General features: G+C 43.4%; 1 protein-coding gene across 2 annotated transcripts in view; it reads right to left on the bottom strand.

Annotated features, from left to right (window-relative positions):
* Nucleotides 1–5,617: 5,617 nt before the first annotated feature.
* Nucleotides 5,618–19,310, bottom strand: part of SDHA (succinate dehydrogenase complex flavoprotein subunit A) — a 31,607-nt gene continuing 17,914 nt past the window's right edge. For both annotated transcript variants that reach the window (XM_034998865.1, XM_034998866.1), the window contains exons 11-15: nucleotides 16,703–16,821; nucleotides 10,185–10,296; nucleotides 9,874–10,004; nucleotides 7,475–7,588; nucleotides 5,618–6,149 (exon numbers count right to left, since the gene is read on the bottom strand). In XM_034998865.1, coding sequence (XP_034854756.1) covers nucleotides 6,063–6,149; nucleotides 7,475–7,588; nucleotides 9,874–10,004; nucleotides 10,185–10,296; nucleotides 16,703–16,821 — 563 coding nt within the window. In that variant the 3' untranslated portion in view covers nucleotides 5,618–6,062. The remainder of the gene's footprint in view (nucleotides 6,150–7,474; nucleotides 7,589–9,873; nucleotides 10,005–10,184; nucleotides 10,297–16,702; nucleotides 16,822–19,310) is intronic.

The following is a 19,310-nucleotide window of genomic DNA, read 5'->3' as shown; positions in this document are numbered from 1 at the left end:
CCTGGGCCGAAGGCAGTCGCTTAACCAACTGAGCCACCCAGGCGCCCCCCCCCCTTTTTTTTTTAAAGATTTTATTATTTATTTATTTATTTGAGAGAGAGAATGAGAGACAGAGCATGAGAGGGAGGAGGGTCAGAGGGAGAAGCAGACCCCCCCGCTGAGCAGGGAGCCCGACGTGGGACTCGATCCCGGGACTCCGGGATCGTGACCCGAGCCGAAGGCAGCCGCCCAACCAACTGAGCCACCCAGGCGCCCCAGCCCTCGTTTCTAATGCGCCTCTGGCTCCCAGAGTCTGGACAGAACACGGCAGGTAGGCCGCAGCACCTGCGCCACGCTGTTAGGGCGGGCCCACGTCCTGCAGTCGTCGCTGTGAGCCACTGCCCCCGATGGGGAGGGCGTCGCCTGCTGTCCTGTCGCCCGGTTACAAAGATGCGCAGCCACAGGGGTGACCGCCTACTTGCCAACAGAAAGGCAGATCAGCCCCTGCCCAGTTCCACTGACTCAATCACTTAAAGTATTAATGCACTTGCCACTCTCCCCCCGCCTGTCTTGGGATTCAATTCCCTCCTAACCAGGTCTGTTCCAAGCTTTCCAAGTAGATGTAGTGCTCCCGGATCGGATGGGAGAGTAGAGAAAACTGAAAGGCAACACTGCTCTCTTCCTCCTGGTAACGGTAGTCCGTAATGTCTAATGTTGGGGCCAGTTGGAAAATGCCTCTTTTATTATCCTTAGAATTTTTCTAAACATTGGCTCTTTCAGGGTCCTAGCATTCCTAACACTTCACAGTCCACCCTCTTGTTCATCTTATGTCTTTGGCATATAGTAAGCCCTCAACAAATGGATGACCAAGGAAGTTATGTGTCCATTCTTGACTGGCCAAAAGTTGATTCATAAGTACTTTTGGAATAAATCAAACCATCTTAGGAGTCTAAATTTTGGGGAAAACTTCTTAGAAAACACTCCTGACTCTATGGATACACAGCAAAGAAGGACCCAGATCCTTAAAAACTGCGGCTGTTCCTGTGCAAGCTCTGCTTTCCCTCTGCACAACGGATGTGGCAAGTGGGCACATTCCCATAGAAGAGGCTAGAGAATATGTTCCCTCTGGCTCGCCCAAGGCTTCCGCAACTTACTTGACCTGGGAAGTGGCATCTGGGCACGCAGACAGCTTCCCTGGGGCAGCTCTTGCCTGGACCGGGATCTGGGTGGAGGGGTGCCCTTCAGGCCGTGATGGAGCCTCACTCAGTCACCATTGGAATCAAAGGGCAGAGAAGGGCCAGGGAAGCTATGAAATCCCAGCGATCTCAGCAAGTATTGCCTGTTTCATCTCTTCCTCACATTGGGCAGTTTTCAGAAGATGAACGGGTGAGGTGGAGGCCAGGAGACCCACTGGGAGGCTGCTGACCACATTGTGTATGTATCCACACCAACATCTTTCCCTCTGAAGCCACTTTGATTCGTTGTTTGCGCCTGATTTTTTCATCAGGACCACCAGCGGCTTGCACTGTGACCTTTACATGCTAGAAAACTTCCCTGTCACTTTCCCTTTTACAGACTCTGGTGCAGAATTCTAGGAGACAGAGCCAACTGTGTCCAGGCCTCCTCTTCCTTTCCAACCAAGGTTCTTGTCAGAATTCAGTATGAAAGAGAATGACTTACCACTTTTTATTTAACTCAGGTGTCCTACTAAGTGGAGGTCAACTTATCATACGTGCTGTTTAATGTAAGATACTAGCAAATGTCTAGATTGGTGTTGGCCAACCGAACTGTCAACGATGGGATTGCTCTGCTGTCCAGTGTGGGAGCCACTCGCCACATGTAGCTACTGAGCACTTGAAATGGATCAAGGTGCCTGGGGAATGGAATTTTAAGTTTTGTGTCATTTTAGTGACAGTTTAAGAATATTGTTCTCTTTTTTGCTATGGACAGTTTAAGAATATTGTTCTTTTTTGCTTCTTTGGATCCGTATTAGAAATCATCCACATCTCTCAGGTCAGCATCCTAGTTTTTTACCTTGATGCACATTTAAAAAAAAATTTCTCTGGTGTGTCAATTCCCCTACATGTGGGTTCTCTTAGAAACCTTAAACACACATTGTATAAAACATTTCCAGTATGAAATATTCTGTCCCACAGAAACTTGCATTTCCAGACCACCTACTCCCCAGTGGTTTTCTTGGTTTCAGAATGCTCATGAAAATGGTCTGCAGGTTGATTTTTGGTTGAGAAGCAGCAGACATAAGGAAGGCACTGCCCTCAGTTCTTTGAAACCAAACAGCCCTTCTGTTATCATGCTTCATGGACATGGCTTTGCCAGCTTTTCATTCATTGTCCCAACACTTAAATGATGCTTAAATGAAGTATTTATACTTCCACTTCTGCAAAATTCTTTGGCCATACTTTGTTTCATCTGCTGGTTGGGATGGAGGTCTGAGGTTGTCAGTCATCTTTCCACCTGTTATTTTTTCCTGAAAATCACCTCCTTCATGTTTGTTGAACCACATCATCCCCTGAACATATTACAAATACAGATTCTCAGGCCCAACCCCAGGACCTACTGAACCAGATGTCCTGGGTGGGGTCAGGAATTATTCAACAATCCTTCCAGGTGACTGATATACATGCAAGTCCCAGAACCACATTAGGGATGGCAAAAATGGGGTCTTTAAATTCTATCATTCCTTACTCATTTATCTGAAGGGATTCCTCTGTAAATACTTTTCCCAATCAACTAGGTTATCCTGCATGGCAATTTGTGGATAAAAGGCAGGATAACCGTTTCATTATTTTCCTTTCATTGTCCACTTTCATTGTCAGTAGTTAGTGCCCTAGTTATTTCCAAGAGTGATTAATTATGTTTTTGTTTGTTCAGTGTTGGCTGAGTTTTTAAACTACCATTATAAATTAACATACCATTTTTATTTTTTTAAAGATTTTATTTATTTGACAGAGAGAGAGATAGCGAGAGCAGGAACACAAGCAGGGGGAGTGGGAGAGGGAGAAGCAGGCCTCCCGCCGAGCAGGGAGCCTGATGTGGGACTCAACCCCAGGACCCTGGGATCATGACCTGAGCCGAAGGCAGACGTTTAACGACTGAGCCACCCAGGCGCCCCAACATACTGTTTTTAATAGTCAATCCACGCCTATGGCGGGGGGAGAGAGGAGTGTTAAGCAGACACCACAATCCAGGTGCTTAGGAAAATGTGTGTGTGTGTTTGTTTAAAGAACAAAGACGACACCACAATCCAGGTGCTTAGAGCCCACTGCTATTGGGGCAGAGCTGGAAAATGTGTGCGTGTGTGTTTAAAGAACAAAGAAAAGGGGTGCCTGGGTGGCTCAGTCAGTTAAGTGTGGTTAAGCGTCTGCCTTGGGCTCAGGTCATGATCCCAGGGTCCTGGGATCGAGTCCCGCATCAGGCTCCCAGCTCAGCAGGGAGTCTGCTTCTCCCTCACCTTTTGCCTGCTGCTCCCCCTGCTCGTTTTCTCTGTCAAATAAATGAATAAAATATTAAAAATAAAAAAAATAAAGAACAAAGAAGGGGTGCCTGGGTGGCTCAGTTGTTTGCGTGTCTGCCTTGGCTCAGGTCACCATCTCAGGGTCCCTGGGTCGAGCCCCTGCTTGGCAGGGAGTCTGCTTCTCCCTCTCCCGCTCCTGATCTTTTTCTCAAATTAATAAAATCCTTTAAAAATACTAAATAATAATAATAAAAGAAGAAAAAATGTACACTTTACATTTCTATTCCAAATTTAGTAGGTTACTTCTATTTCTTTCTCAGAAAACAATCTGTTTTAGCATTAACAGTCACTAGCTTTAACTAATTTAACACTACACAATTTCAAAGTATGAACACCAATATTCCTACTAACAGTAAGACTGCTGATGAAGCATAAGGTTTCTTAGTTGGTTCCATTTATCCTTAAAGTTCATGAAACTGTAAACTCAAAAGTTCTATGTTCCAATGCCACTTGAAATGACACTTTCCTCTTGGTGACAGTCACAGCTGGATTCGCAGTGGGGTTGCAGACACTCAATACTGTGTGGCTTGGAACTCCCCCAGCACTCACCAGACCTGTAGCTTCTTGCCCCAAGCACCTGCGACTCTGCCTGGGGTCTTTCTCTGGTGGTAGAAGTGTGGCAGGGAGCAGGGCCAGGAACCGACACTTGGACGCAGCCCTCAAGCCAGGAAACACACCCATCCCCTTGCTTGTGCAGCAGTGTGAATGAACCACAAATCATGATGCTAAGAGAAACCGAATAAAAAGAGTACATGCTGTATGGTTCCATTTATATGCAGTTTTGGAGCATGCAAGCTCATCTCTAACGACGGGAAGTAGATCAGTGGTTCCCTGTGCACTGCTGGGGATAAAGGAGGGGGGGGAATTACAAAGGAGCAAGAAGAAACCTGGGCTGGTGAATATGTTTATTAACTTCTGCCAATCATACCTCAAACGAACTGTTAAAAATGCTAACCCCCACCAAGGAAAGAAAGAAAAAGAAAAGAAAAACGCTATACTAAGATAAAATTTCTCATTATATGATTGGCAAACATCCAAACACTTGCCATCATACTTTCTTTGCAAAGCTGTGGGAAATAGGGACTCTCCTCCATCACAGAGAATTTGGGAACATCTAAAAGAATGACATGTGCATTTACCCTTGGACCCAGCAATTCTTTTTTTAAGATTTTATTTATTTATTTGACAGAGAGAGACACAGTGAGAGAGGGAACACAAGCAGGGGGAGCAGAAGAGGGGGGAGAAGCATGCTTCCTGCTGAGCAGGGAGCCCGATGCGGGGCTCGATCCCAGGACCCTGGGATCATGACCTGAGCCGAAGGCAGACACTTAACGACTGAGCCACCCAGGCGCCCCTGGACCCAGCAATTCTTATTTGTTTATTTGACAGAGAGAGACACAGTGAGAGAGGGAACACAAGCAGGGGGAGTGGGAGAGGGAGAAGTAGGCTTCCTGTGGAGCAGGGAACCCAATGCGAGGCTCGATCCCAGGACCCTGGGACCATGACCTGAGCCGAAGGCAGACGCTTAACGACTGAGCCACCCAGGCGCCCCGGACCCAGCAATTCCACTTCTAGGACTTCACCTCAAAGAAAAGGACTTCACACACAAAGTTACTCATTGTGGCATCTGTAATACTGGAAAGAACACAAATGTCCACCACTGGAGGTAAGGTACATTCATGCAACCAAAAGAAGGAAGACTCACTGATGATAAGGAATGACCTCCAGATATGTAGACAAGGTGTACACAATAATGCAAATACAGATTTGCTTTTTTTTTCTCTTAAAACACTCACTAGGAAGATAACTAAAGTGGTTGCTAAGGGGGAGAGAGGGGAGAGGATAGTTCCGAATACAATGGACTCTGAAAACATGTAAATGTCTTTACATATTTACCAGACAATCCCTAAAACTGAGAAACAGTAAAATCAATGACCCTAACTGTCGTGGACTGGATTCTATGGAAGCCAGCCCTGAGACAAGCACTAAGTAGGAAAGGGACCCCGAGCAGCACTGAAAGCAAGCAGGGAAGGAAGAAACCCATTTACACCTCATCTGTTTTCTTTAATATCTGGCTATTTAAATACTTCAGGACACATGTTCACATATTAAACCATTTACTTACTGAGAACAAGAAGGAAATGTTTGTTTTCTTCATATGCTGTCAACACCAAAGTTCATTTTTACTTAATATATATGACAAAATTTCTGGATTTCGATGTTTTAGGTCAATGAACACGCCTCAAATCAAACACTATAAGCTCTTCAATGGACTTGGAAATAGAAGTTTGTAATTTATGTTTTATTTAAGAATCATGCCCAGTTTTACTATTTCGCAAGAATGAAGCAAAGGATAAAGATAACCTTCATTCAAACTTCCTGGCTGTTGATTACTGGCAAGCTTCTGGCCACCGGGTAGATGATCTATTCAAATGGCACTCCTTATTCACTTGAGTACAGGATTTTAAAAAGATAATTATGATATGAACACACGCATGAACTATTATATATTATACATAATTACAAAAGCTGGTCAACTCTGGTCTCATCAGTAGGAGCGAATGGCTGGAGGGACTGTGGCACAGTCAGCCTCATTTAAAGTTTTGTCGATCACTGGTCTGTATTGCAACGAAACCTTAAAAAGAAGAATCGACAGTAAGTTAAGCAAATTTTGTAGAAAAACATACAAACAGCATTCTACTGTGTTTTGAAAAATTAGCTGTAAAAGTTATTTGCAGACTATTTCAGGAACTTAAAAACACAAGTACTCACTGGAGTATTTTTCAGTAACAAACTCAAAAATGATCTAAATGCGTAACAAGGGACCAGCCATGTAAATTATGGTAAATCCATGTAATGAAATTCAGCAATTAAAATAACAATGAATTAAGTTCTTGATGCTTTACACAAATGCTCAAGAAGTGAAACCCTGCATACACTGTAATTCTTTAATTATGTTTAAAGTATATATTTAGTTTTTTCTACTTGTATTTATATACATACACACAAGGAAAAGTGTATGCACATACATGCAAAACCTGAAGGAAATATTTCAGAATGATAATGAAGGCTATCTCTGACTGGTGAGCTTACAAACATTAATTTTCTTTATTTTTGTACTTTCTATACTTTCTAAAATGAGCACGTATTTCTTTTATAATTGTAAAAAGCCTTGAACATTACTAAAAATAGGACTGTACCGAGAGGAAAGTCTGATTTCTATACACTGTCAGAAAATAGACTTCATGCAAAGTTATGAAAGTTACTGCCTACCTCAAAAAGACACACTAGGCTCTCTATATTAAGTGATGGCAAAGAGAGGACAACATTATTTCTGTAGACTCACATAAATGATTAAGACTATCCCTTACAAGCCTGAAAAGCTTAAGGGTAAACACTTTATGTCTTATTTCTGATTCTTAAAGCCCAGCAGAAATGCCAAATGGGTGAATTATGCTTTGGTGGATTAAGACTGTGAGCTTTTACTATAACCTAAGCGGGCTGTTCCTAGGACTCTGCCCACCTCACCCCCTCCTCTGCTTGCTCTGTATCCAGGCCGATGCTTCGGGCTGCACAGCATACCCTGGGGTTCCCTGAGGCTGCTTCCAGGTGGTCCGGCCAATGGGAAAAAAGGAGTGTTTTCCTGTCCCACCCCTACCCCCCGACCTCACTCTCAATAGGCTTCATAATCATCATTCCCTCCCCTGCCACCAAGGCTTGGACGCGCACTCCGTGCCGGGTGCTAAAGCTGTGGAAGGCCAGCCCTTCTAAACTACTCGCCCATGCTGGATTCTGTTTCCAGGCAGAAGCCTGAGTGTCCTTTTCAGTGGTGTCTCAAATCTGTCAACAGTCAACTTAAATCCATGTTGCTTCTCCTAGTCCATCATATGCTCAACTCCAGAGCGTATGGGACAGCATATTTATCAGTGCATACGTGAGCAGAACACACTCCCCATATACCTTCCCAGTCTTGACATCCACATAGGAAAGGGTGTGCTTCCTCCAGTGCTCCTCAAATGGCTTCTTCTGCTGCCCCTGGATGGGCTTGGAGTAATCATACTCATCAATCCGCTCCTGAAGCCAGAGAAAGTAAGTTTATTTCAGAAAATGCCATTAACTATTACACTTCAAATTTCTTATTTCTCTAACAGGGCAATATAACTGGAAAACATAGCCAACTCATTAAAATGATACACGAGAGACTAGTCTGATATGAATCCCCCTAGATCCCACTCAATGAGGAGGTATCCACTGTCCCAAACAGACCTTGTTCACAGAGAGCTGGGACATTCGTGGTCCATTTTTCAACCCATGTCCCTTCCCTTCTACAATTCCTAATGAAAAACCATCCTGTGTATATCTGACCTAAAAGAACACACAGTATGAAACACAGTGCAAGTAAGTCCCAGATGCAGGTGGAATGGAGAGATGAGACCCATGATACATTTGCCAGCAGTCAGTCCTCCGAGTGCCCGTCCATCCTGGGGCTCACGGGCAGGCCGTTCCTTCACTCCAGAGCCTCCAAAGCACAGGTCCCGACAAGGGCAGGACCCAGTGAGGCCACAGAGCTAGGCAGTGGGTTTGCAGCTGCACTGTGAGCCCAGAGGTCCACTGCTACAACTACTGGGAGGGTGGCTGCAGAAATTAGCCTGATCTGTTACGCACTTAAAAGTTCATCAAAAACTTGTCTTTTTGCTCATATTCTGGGAGACTTCGAGTTCTTCTTTCAGCTTTTTTCATTTAAATGTTTCAATTTTAGCAATTATATTAAAATTTTGCTCAGAAAGTCTTAAAAAAGAAGCCGAATGCTATTAAGGAGTATCCTACACATGGTAATGGGTAAGACGTACGAGAGCCACTTAAAGTAAAAACCAGGGGCACCTGGCTGGCTCAGTCAGTGGAGCATGGGGTTGTGAGTTTCAGCCCCATGTTGGGGGCAGAGATTACTTAAAAATAAAATTTAAAAATAACAAACTGAGGGTTGACACAGGGAGGTGAGCTGGGGATGGGCCAGGTGGGTGATGGGTATTAAGGATGACACTTGTGATGAGCACTGGGTGTTGTATGTAAAGTGATGAATCACTGAATTCTACTCCAGAAACCAATATTGCACTGTATGCCAACTACCTAAAATTTAAATTAAAAAAAAAATAAATAAATAAAAACACACAAGTGTAAAAAAAAAGATGCTTTCTATAAAAATAAACGAATAAATAAAAATAGAATACAAATGAAAAGATTCAAACTGTTTCTGCTGAGTGAGGCGAGCAGGGAGGTGGGCAGAGGCAGGCCTCTCACCTGGGATCAAGTGGGGCTGTAGCACTTTCCCTTATGTCTAAACACATACTTAGGGGTGAGCTCTTGCGGGAGCAGCTTCCCCCTGCCTTCCTTCCCCCCTCCTCCCCTTCACACATCTGCTGTGACTGAATGAAAACTCGTTCACCTCAGCCACACAAACTGCCGACCAACCCACAATCTGGAGAAGTTTCTAGTCCTCAGTACAGGTGATGAAATGTGCTTAATAATCTAATCCAGCTCCAGTCGGTGAAAGGTAAATTAATAAAATCTCACAGTAAATCAGAAGCTAATCCTCTTGCTGTAGCCAATTTCCCCATTCGCCATGTCCAGCTGACTGGGCTCTGCTACCAGCAACACCACGTGTTGCTGAACCAAAGCCTATCTGTCTGGAAGGTGGCTCAGGCCAGACTGATGCTCCATCCTGAACTTGTGTCTGCCCTCAAGTGCCCATTTCCTCAATGTTTTCCTTTCATATGCTGAGTGCTCTGTTCTGGAAGAATCTGAACTGTACTCTGCATGAAAATCAGGTTACTTAGGGACGCCTGGGTGGCTCGGCTGGTTAAGCGTCTGCCTTCGGCTCAGGTCGGCTCAGGTCCTATCTCAGGGTTCTGGGATCAAGGCCCACGTCGGGCTCCCTGCTCAGTGGGGAGTCTGCTTCTCCCTCTGCCCCTCCCCCCACCCCGCCCCCCTGCCCCACTCGAGTTCATGCACGTGCTCTCTCTCTCAAAGACAGGTCAGGTCTCAGTAACTGACTCATCATTTTAGCACCTTCTGGCAACAGTGCTCAGACTGCACACTAATCTTTGACCTCGTAACAGTCTGGAGTGTTCTGTCAGAGGTGCTGCTACTGGCAGCAGATGCCCATCTGAAGCAAGAAAAAGGTCATGCTGGTACTAACACCGTGATAGCAAAGTATGAAAGGTATCAGCGGGAAAAATATCTTTTTCAATTTCCTTTTGGGAAAATGGAGTGAAATGTACAGAAAGTGCAGGGTTAGGGGCTGAGCAAGGCCAGTGGACAGAAAACAGGACGTGCACATGGGATGTGCTGTCAAGACGCACCCTGTAATCTTCCCTGGCATGAGCGCCACGAGACTCCTTCCGGGCCTCTGCTCCGTAAATGGTCTGAAGTGCACAGAGCATCAGGTTCTGCAGCTCCAGGGTCTCCACCAGGTCGGTGTTCCAGACCATTCCTGGGGACACACAAGGCACCCATGAGAAACAGGATCCAGTCAGATGGGCCCTCCAGGCTGTGACTGTGGGCTTGCCAGTTTTGACACAAACAGCAAGGACGGGGATAAGGCAGCACTAAGTGGCACAGACAGGGCTCTGAGGCACCCCAACTGTATGCAGGGGCCCATGGAACTGCTTACCTCGGTCAAACGTCTTCAGATGTTTTAGGTCTCCATACAGCTGGCTGACTTTCTCACACCCTTCCTGTAACACACTTCCCACCCGGAACACTGCAGCATGATTCTGCATCGACTGTAACACAAAATATCATTTGTAAATCTTCAACTAGTATGAACAAGCCATGCCTAAAACTGGTAAACCCTTTAGATTTTTTCTTACACATTTCACTTTTACTTTTGAAGATTTTATTTTGAAGTAATCTCTACACCCAATGTGGGGCTCAAACTCACAATCCTACTCCACCAACTGAGCCAGCCAGGTACCCCTGCATTTCATTTTTTATAAAATATTTATGTAAATCAAATTTAAAAACTACAAAATTCAGACTGAATCTATGACTCTGAATTCTACTTTGTTCTTTAAGTAAGCTCTATGCCCAAATAGGGCTTGAACACACAACCTTAAGATCAAAGTCGTGTGTTCTACTGACTGGGCCAGCCAGGTGCCCATTACTCTGAATTTTATTTTTTAAGATTTTATTTATTTATTTGAGAGAGAGAATGAGATAGAGAGCATGAGAGGGGGGAGGGTCAGAGGGAGAAGCAGGCTCCCCGCTGAGCAGGGAGCCCGATGCGGGACTCGATCCCGGGACTCCAGGATCATGACCTGAGCCGAAGGCAGTCGCTTAACCAACTCAGCCATCCAGGCGCCCCCATTACTCTGAAAAAAATTTTTTTTTTTTACTCTGAATTTTAAAGTGAAGTTTGTTCATGGGCACTTTTAAGATCTACTCTCTTAGCAACTTTCAAATATGTAATGAAGTGTAATTACCACACTGTACATTACAAGCCCCAGGACTTACTTATTTTTAATTGGAAGCTTGTACCTTTTGTCTCCTTTCACCCACTCCCCATCTCTGGCAACCGTCAATCTGTTCTCTGTATCTATGAGCTCAGTTTCTTGTTTTTTAAGATTCTACATATAAGTGGAATCATATTTGTCTTTGTCTTTGACTTATTTCACTGAGCATAATGCCCTCGAGGCCCACCCATGTTGTCACAAATGGAAGAGTTCATTCTTTTTTATGCCTCAGTGATAACATGTTTATACACATATAAAATATACACCACATATAAAGTATATAGAACATATACACGTCTTCATTATCCATTCATCCAATAGATATCTAGGTTATTTTCATATCTTGGCTATGGTAAATAATACTGAAATAGACATGGGATACATTTATCTTTTGGAACTAGCATTTTCATTTCCTTTGGATAAATACACAGAAGTAGAATTGCTGGATCATACAGTTCTATTTTTAATTTTGGGGGGGAACTTCATACTGTTTTCCACGGTGGCTGCACCAATTTGCATTCCCACCAACAGTCATGAGGGTTCCCCTTTCTCCGCAACCTTGCCAACATTTGTGATTCTGGTCTTTCTGATACTAACCATTTCTGATGGGTGTGAAGGTGTGTTTCTGATTAGCATTTCCCTGATGAGTGGTGATGTTGAGCATCTTTTCACATGTCTGCCACCTGTTTGTTTTCTTTGGAAGAATGTTCAGATCCTCTGTCCATTTCTTAGATTGTTTTTATGCTACGGAGTTGTAGTTCTTTATATATTTTGGGGTATTAGTCCCTTACCAGATGCATGACTTGCAAATATTTCCTCCTACTCTACAGGCTGCCTTTTCATTTTGTTGGGTTTCCTTTGCTCTGCAGAAGTTTTTTAAGTTTGTTGTGGTCCCAGCAGTTTTTTTTTTTACTTTTGTTGCCTTTGCTCTTGGTGTCAAATCCAAAAACTCACCGCCAAGACTGTTATTAAGGTGCTTACCGTCTGTGTTTTCTTCTAGTTTTATGGTTTCAGGTCTCATATTCAAGTCTTTAATCCATTTTAAGTCAGTTCTGTGTGTGGTGTAAGACAGCGATCTAGATTCATTCTTTCGCATGTGGCTGTTCAGTTTTTCCAGCAACATTCCCATTCTTTTCCCATTGTGTATTCTTGGCTCTTTTGTTGTAAATTAATTAGCCATATATACATGGGTTTATATATGAGCTTGATTCTATTCCATTGATCCACAGGTCTGTTTTTAGGCCGATATTTTACTGTTTTGATTACTATTCCTTTGTAATATAGTTTGAAATCAGGGAAAGAGCTACGCCTCCAGCTTTCTCTCTCAGGATTGCTTTGGCTATTCAGGGTCTTTTGTGGTTCCATACTAATTTTAGAATTGTTTCTTCTATTTCTGTAAAAAAAAAATGCCATTGGAATTCTAACAAAGATTGTACTGAGTCTGGGGATTGCTTTGGGTGATATGGATATTTCAACAATATTAATTCTTCCAATCCAGGAATACAGAATATCTTTCCACTTATGTAGGTCTTCAACTTTATTAATGTTTTACAATTTTCAGTGTACAGATTTTTCCCCTCCTTTAAATTTATTCCTAGGTATTTTGTTCTTTTTGATGCAATTGTAAACGGGATTATTTTCTCTTTCAGAGCGTTCAATATTTGTGTAACAGAAACAACAGATTTTTATGTATTGATTTTGTATCTGTCAACTTTACTGAATTCATTTACTAGTTCTAACTTTTTTTGGTGGAGTCTGTGTCATATGTGATCTGATACATCTTAAACAATGACTTTTACTCCTTCCGTTCCATTTTGGATGCCTTTCTTTCTCTTTCCTGCCTGACTGCTCTAGCCAGGACTTCCAGTGCTGTTGAACAAAGTGGTGAGAGTGAACATCCTTGTCTTGTTCCTGTGGTGAAAGCTTTCCACCACTGAGTATAACATTAGCTGTGGGCTTGTCATGTATGGTCTTTATTACATTGAGGTAAGCTCCCTCTATACTTGCCTCATTGAGAGTTTCATCATAAATTGATGTTAAAATGCAGTTTTGATTAAAGCTTTTAAAAAAATGTTTCTATGTTCCCATTAAGTATGTGTCTTAAATCCACATACATGAGTTCAAGTGGAACATTTTGCATTTAGGGAAGGCAGTTTGTGGAACTTGGCCAGGATCTGTGATTCCAAGCAAACTTAACTTCTGAGGCGTGATACTCTGAATGGTGTCAGAAAGGTTTAAGGGCACCACCTTTGAATTCCCAAGGAGACACCAGCTCCTATGGTTTTTGTTTTTGTTTTTTTTTTTAAGATTTTATTTGACAGAGAGAGAAACAGTGAGAGAGAGAGAGAGAGAACACAAGCAGGGAGAGTGGGAGAGGGAGAAGCAGGCTTCCCGCGGAGCAGGGAGCCCGATGTTGGGCTCGATCCCAGGACCCCGGGATCATGACCTGAGCCAAAGGCAGACGCTTAATGACTGAGCCACCCAGGCGCCCCAGCTCCTATGGTCTTGCTCCACTTTTGAGATCTGGTGGTAAATGTTCTAGGAGCTAGCAGATTGCCCCTTGGTGACACAAACTAAGAAGTGCTGAGACTATGAGGTGGTCAGCAATGAGCATGGGGTGGATGGTCACGAAGAAGAGGGAGAAGTAAGAGGCCTGGGAACCCTCCCTGCCTGTCTTCTGGTTAATCTTGTAAAAAACCCCTCATATGTCAAATTCCTGTATGGCTTTATTGTTTATGCTCTTAGGAAATGTGTATGACATGAAATAAACCTGACATTTATTTTAGGATCTACCTCTATTTCCTACCACTTACTGACCTTTCACCGCTCTTGAAAAAGCCCTTTATCCCATGCTCAATCACAGCGTGTGCCTGGGCCTACGTCTGGACTCCACTTTATGCCACTGATCTCTACCACAGACTAACAAAGCTTGTTGACTTAGTTCTGTTTAATAGACATCTCATCTATTTCTTTAAAATGATAAATTCATTTTTATTTTATTTTTAAAGATTTTATTTGAGAGAGGAAGAAACAGACTCCCAGCAAACAGAGAGCCTGATGTGGGGCTCGATCCCAGGACCCTGAGATCATGACCTGAGCCAAAGTCAGACGCTTAACTGAACCACCCACGTGCCCCAGAACGATACATAATTTTAAATATATATATATATTTTTAAAGATTTTATTTATTCACTTGGACACAGAGATACAGAGAGGGAGAGAGAGAGCATGAGCAGGGAGAGAGGGAGAGGGAAAAGCAGGCTCCCCACTGAGCCAGGAGCCTGATGTGGGGCTCGATCCCAGGACCCTGGGATTATGACCTGAGCCAAAGGCAGACGCTTAACCATCTGAGCCACCCAGGCGCCCCCGTAATTTTAAAATTATAATGCACACCATCAAATGTCCTGGCCTTTCAGGACAAGCAAACGGAAAAAACTATCTTAGAACCTAGTAAATGTTAGTTAAAACATTCTTTTATTACATTCTTCAGTGCTCATGTTTTCCTACTCTTTAGGGTTATGTTTATTCAAGGCATTTTACACTTTTTGGCTGTACTGTGAATGAAATAATTTTCAAGTGGATTACTGCAGGCATACTGGAAAGCTACTGATGAATCTTTCATACAGATATCTTACTTCATTCTTGTTTTTACTAGTTTTTTACTTACTGTCTTGAGATTTTTTTTTTTTAAAGATTTTATTTATTTAAGAGAGAAAGAATGGGAGAGAGAGAGAGAGCGAGCACATGAGAGGGGGGAGGGTCAGAGGGAGAAGCAGACTCCCCATTGAGCAGGGAGCCCGATGCGGGACTGATCCTGGGACTCCAAGATCATGACCTGAGCCAAAGGCTGTCACTTAACCAACTGAGCCACCCAGGCGCCCCCTGTCTTGAGATTTTTAATTGTAAGTAATGATACTTTTGTCTACTCCTTTTCAATACCTACCTCATTTCTTTTCTATCTTACTGTATCAGCTGGACATTAGCAGAAAAATTAGTCCCCCAACTCAAATGTGCATTCCAAGAAGGCAGGATTTTGTTCAGACGACTGGGGCACCCAGAACACTGCCTGGCACACAGCAGATAACAATTCAGGTGGTCCCTTACCTATGACGGTTTGACTCATTATTTTTGAACTTTACAATGATTCAAAAGTCATCTGCATTCCGAGAACCGTATTTTGAATTTTCATCTTTTTCCAGGCTAGCAATGTGCAGAAAGGCACACTCTCCTGATACAGGGCAGTGGCAGCAACCACAGCTCCCACTCAGCCCCAGGACCCCGAAGGTCAACCACCATCTGCACTCACACAATCATTCTGTTTTCCACTTCCAGGACAGTACTCAAATTAATTACATGAGACGGTCAACACTCAAACATAAAACATGAGTTTTCCTCCCTCCTACTGACTAACAAGTGTTCTGAGCACGTTTAAGGTCAGCTAAGCAGATGTTCAGTAAGTTAGAGGTGTATTAAATGCATTTATGATTTACACCACTTTCAACCTTCATCAGGATGTAACCCCATCCTAAGTCAAAGATCTGTATGTGCCTTACTTGGTGGGAATGCCTCTAGGATTTCCTATTTCAAAATACCTCATGGATTCACCATTTCCACACCCAAACTGAAGTTCCTACTATCCAGTGCAGTGATTACGTCTGTCATAGCTGGCCTCCAACTCCTGATATCAAAACCCTATAAAAGTCCTGCACAGTACCTCTTGGCTGGTTTCTTTAAACATACCTCTGTCCTTCACTCGTGCTATTTGCCTTACCTTTCCAGGAAGCCTCCCTGAAGCTCAGTCTCCCTAAACACAGAACCACACAGTCCTATAAAAGTTGCAGTATGCAACTTTTTACTTTTGATAGTGAGAGTCTGTGCCACTGGACCCTTTTCAGACTATGACTAAAAGCAAGGGGCTTCTTTTCGGAATATGCCTCCACACAGGAATTCTTGTACATGATTTCAACTCGGCAGAGAGCTCATTTGTGGACCAAGAATCCCTGTATTAGAAGAACCTGATGGATCCCTAGCTGTTTTACATACTATTTTTATGGATCTAACCCTGTGTTATCCAGCGCAGTAGCCACATGTAGTGCTTTGTATTAAACTGAAATTGAATAAAATTAAAATTCAGGTCTTTAATCAGACTACAGACCTCAGGCTCCACAGTCACATGTGGAACATGACATGTTTTCACCCTCAGAGAACATTCCATCAGATGTGCTGATCTAGAAGGGAAATATATCCTGACAACCAGTGCACAGATTACCATTTCTACCCACCACCCACATTCCCCTCTCGTCCTGATTTTATTTAGAGGCTTCAATGGGCCCAGTGTAAAGACATTTCCCAGGGCTGCTGGAGGCTGGGTGTGATAGTGGGATTAATTTCTTGGCAATGAGATGTGCTGGGCTTTCAGGAAGTCTGCTACAAGGAAGCTCCCAGCTGGGAACTGAGCTTCTCAGACCTTTCACTGTCCCTTCCCCTTCAGGCTTTGACATACACATGAAGGCAGAGAGGGTCTGAGGAAGGAAGCCACATGCAAGCACCCTTGGGCGTATGAGAGTGATTAATCACAGTTTCTGCCCTGGGCTGCTATCTCTGGCCTTCTGTGTGGAAGGTGTCCTTTTGCTGAGCCCAGCACAGGGGAATGGACACACCGTGTGCACGTGCTTACCTTCTGCATGTTGAGTCGTAGTTCTGATGTTCTTATGCTTCCATCAGCAAATCTCAATTTGTCAAGATTCATGACGGACTCTTCCCCAGCATTTGGTTTAATTGGGGGAACTTTATCTCCTTAAAAAACAGACAAAAAGCTAGAATTTAATGGAGTTTGGGAAACGTACACAAACTGAGCTGATATTCCACCTGGACCACCCTATACCTAAGGAACCACAAATGGACTAGGGGCCAAAGAGTAAACATAAAGACAAAATTTCTGGCAAGGAGTAGGTATCCAATAAATCTCTGAACAAAACAGAAACCATTCCTAAGTTTAAAAATCAGATTTATGCAAAGAAACCTTGCTTCATTACTCTATTGAAGGGAAAACTGGCACCTTCACAACAGCGAGCAGTTTCCAACAATTCTGCCAACATGCCCCACCACCACCAATGGTGGTGCTCATTCAGGGACGAGGGAGGGCCTGGCCAGGCATGTTTAGAAGTCTCCTGCTAATTCGGACCTTTGCATCTGCTTACCTAAACCTCAAGACCTGTTTTTCTGACTTTCCTAAAAAGATAAATGTTTCAAAAAATTTTAAAGGTTTTTTGTTGTTTTTTTTTTTGTTTTGTTTGTTTTAAAGATTTTATTTATTTGAGACAGAGAGAATGAGAGACAGAGAGCATGAGAGGGAGGAGGGTCAGAGGGAGAAGCAGACTCCCTGCCGAGCAGGGAGCCCAATGCGGGACTCGATCCCGGGACTCCAGGATCATGACCTGAGCCGAAGGCAGTCGCTTAACCAACTGAGCCACCCAGGCGCCCTTTTTGTTGTTTTTTTAATGACATGTTTTGAAATGTATTTTCTTCAATAGGTAATACGGGCAGAGGGTATGAAATAAGGAAACAAAGGTTTGCAGGTAAAGTAGGATTGCTCACAGCCACTCTCTGCAAGGAGTGAGGGCACCGGTCTTTCATGTGACCCACCCCAGCTCTTCCAGGCCAGCTGCAGTTTCCTCTGCTTTTGTTTGTAGTGTTTTTTAAAAAAGGGATCATTTGGGGCTCCTGGGTGGCTTGGTTGGTTACGCATGTGATTCTTGGTCTCAGCGCAGGTCTTGATCTCAGGGTCATGAGTTCAGGCCCTGTGTTGGGCTCCACAGTGTGGAGCCTACTTAAAAATAAATTAGAAGTTAAAAAGTGATCATTTACCAAAATTATTTTTCTTTAGGTGCACAGTTCTACAAATTTCGACACATATATGGGTTCCTGTAACCATCATAATTAAGGTACAGCATAAAATACATTATTAGGGTACAAAATGTTTAAAATATTCAACATTTGGGGCGCCTGGGTGGCTCAGTCGATTAAGCGGCTGCCTTCGGCTCAGGTCATGATCCTGGGGTCCTGGGATTGAGCCCCGCACCAGGCTCCCTGCTCTGCGGAGAGCCTGCTTCTCCCTCTCCCTCCGCCTGCCGCTCTGCCTACTTGTGCTATCTCTCTGTCAAATAAATAAATAAAATCTTAAAAAAAAAAAAAATCAACATTTGGGAGGATGTAGCAGTGCTTTTCTTTCCCTTAATTTTGTTTTTAAAAGTTAAAATATAATTAAGGCATAGTATCATTTTTGGTGTAGTTTTGCACATTTTGCCAGAGTTGCACAAGGCCCACCATGATTAGGATGGTGACCAGCAAGCCACCTTATTCTCTAGTTTTGTCTCTTCCATTATGTTATACAAATAAAATCAGATGTAGCCTCTTGAGCCCGGATCATACAACCTAATATGTCTGATATCCATTCGTGTTGTTGCATGTACAAGTAGTTTGTTCCTTTTTTTTTTTTATCGCTGACTTAAAATTATTTTTTTACAGTGTGCACTGACCTTTCAGATACAAAAGTACAAGATATTTTTACAAAACTTCCTTTTTCTCAAAGAAAGGGAACCTCGAATTTCCTGCTTTGCTCTGAGATTTGATTTCAGGCTTCACCAGTACAATGGAATGAGCACTAGGTCTGGTGTCAGACAAGGTGGTTTTGACCCCTTTTGTAGCAAAGACGGGGACAGTGCCCCACCTCTGCCTATCAGCCTGGACTTGCAGTCAGAGCAAGGGAGAAGGTGTCTGAAAATGAACTGTCCTTTTCATTACATGTATCTGCTGACTGCAGATGTAAAGGGGAATGTGGCATGTTATACTGAGTGAGGGCTGTGTTTCACTAGTAGGATAGTAAGACTTCCGCCAACTTAAAATCCATACAAAAAGCTTTTGTTCAATAAAAACAGCAGAACTGAGACTAAACGGTTACCACTAGTGAAGCATAATGGGAAGAACAGGGGCCCAGGGATTCCCACCACCCTCCCCTCGGGAACAGTGTCTCATCTCACCTGTTGTTCGGAGCAAATGGGCCACGGTAACCTACACGGACCCTCTGGGAGCTCATTTCAACAGTAAGTGTCCTGTTCATAGTGCGACTCGTGCTTCCAGCACATATTGCCTCAGCAAATTATTTTAAGTTACTAGAAGAACACAATCACTGACTGAAAACCACTGTGTCACTGCAGGGAGAGCTGTGACCCAATCCTTTGTTTTGTGTGCATTATGTTCTGCTTTAACAGATTATTTATATATAT

This window comes from Mirounga leonina, unplaced genomic scaffold (genome assembly GCF_011800145.1).
Source record: "Mirounga leonina isolate KUSES-001 unplaced genomic scaffold, KU_Mleo_1.0 Mir_95, whole genome shotgun sequence".
Lineage (NCBI taxonomy): Eukaryota > Metazoa > Chordata > Mammalia > Carnivora > Phocidae > Mirounga > Mirounga leonina.
The sequence above is the reverse complement of the archived record's forward strand: the minus strand, read 5'-3'. Positions and strand labels throughout refer to the sequence as shown.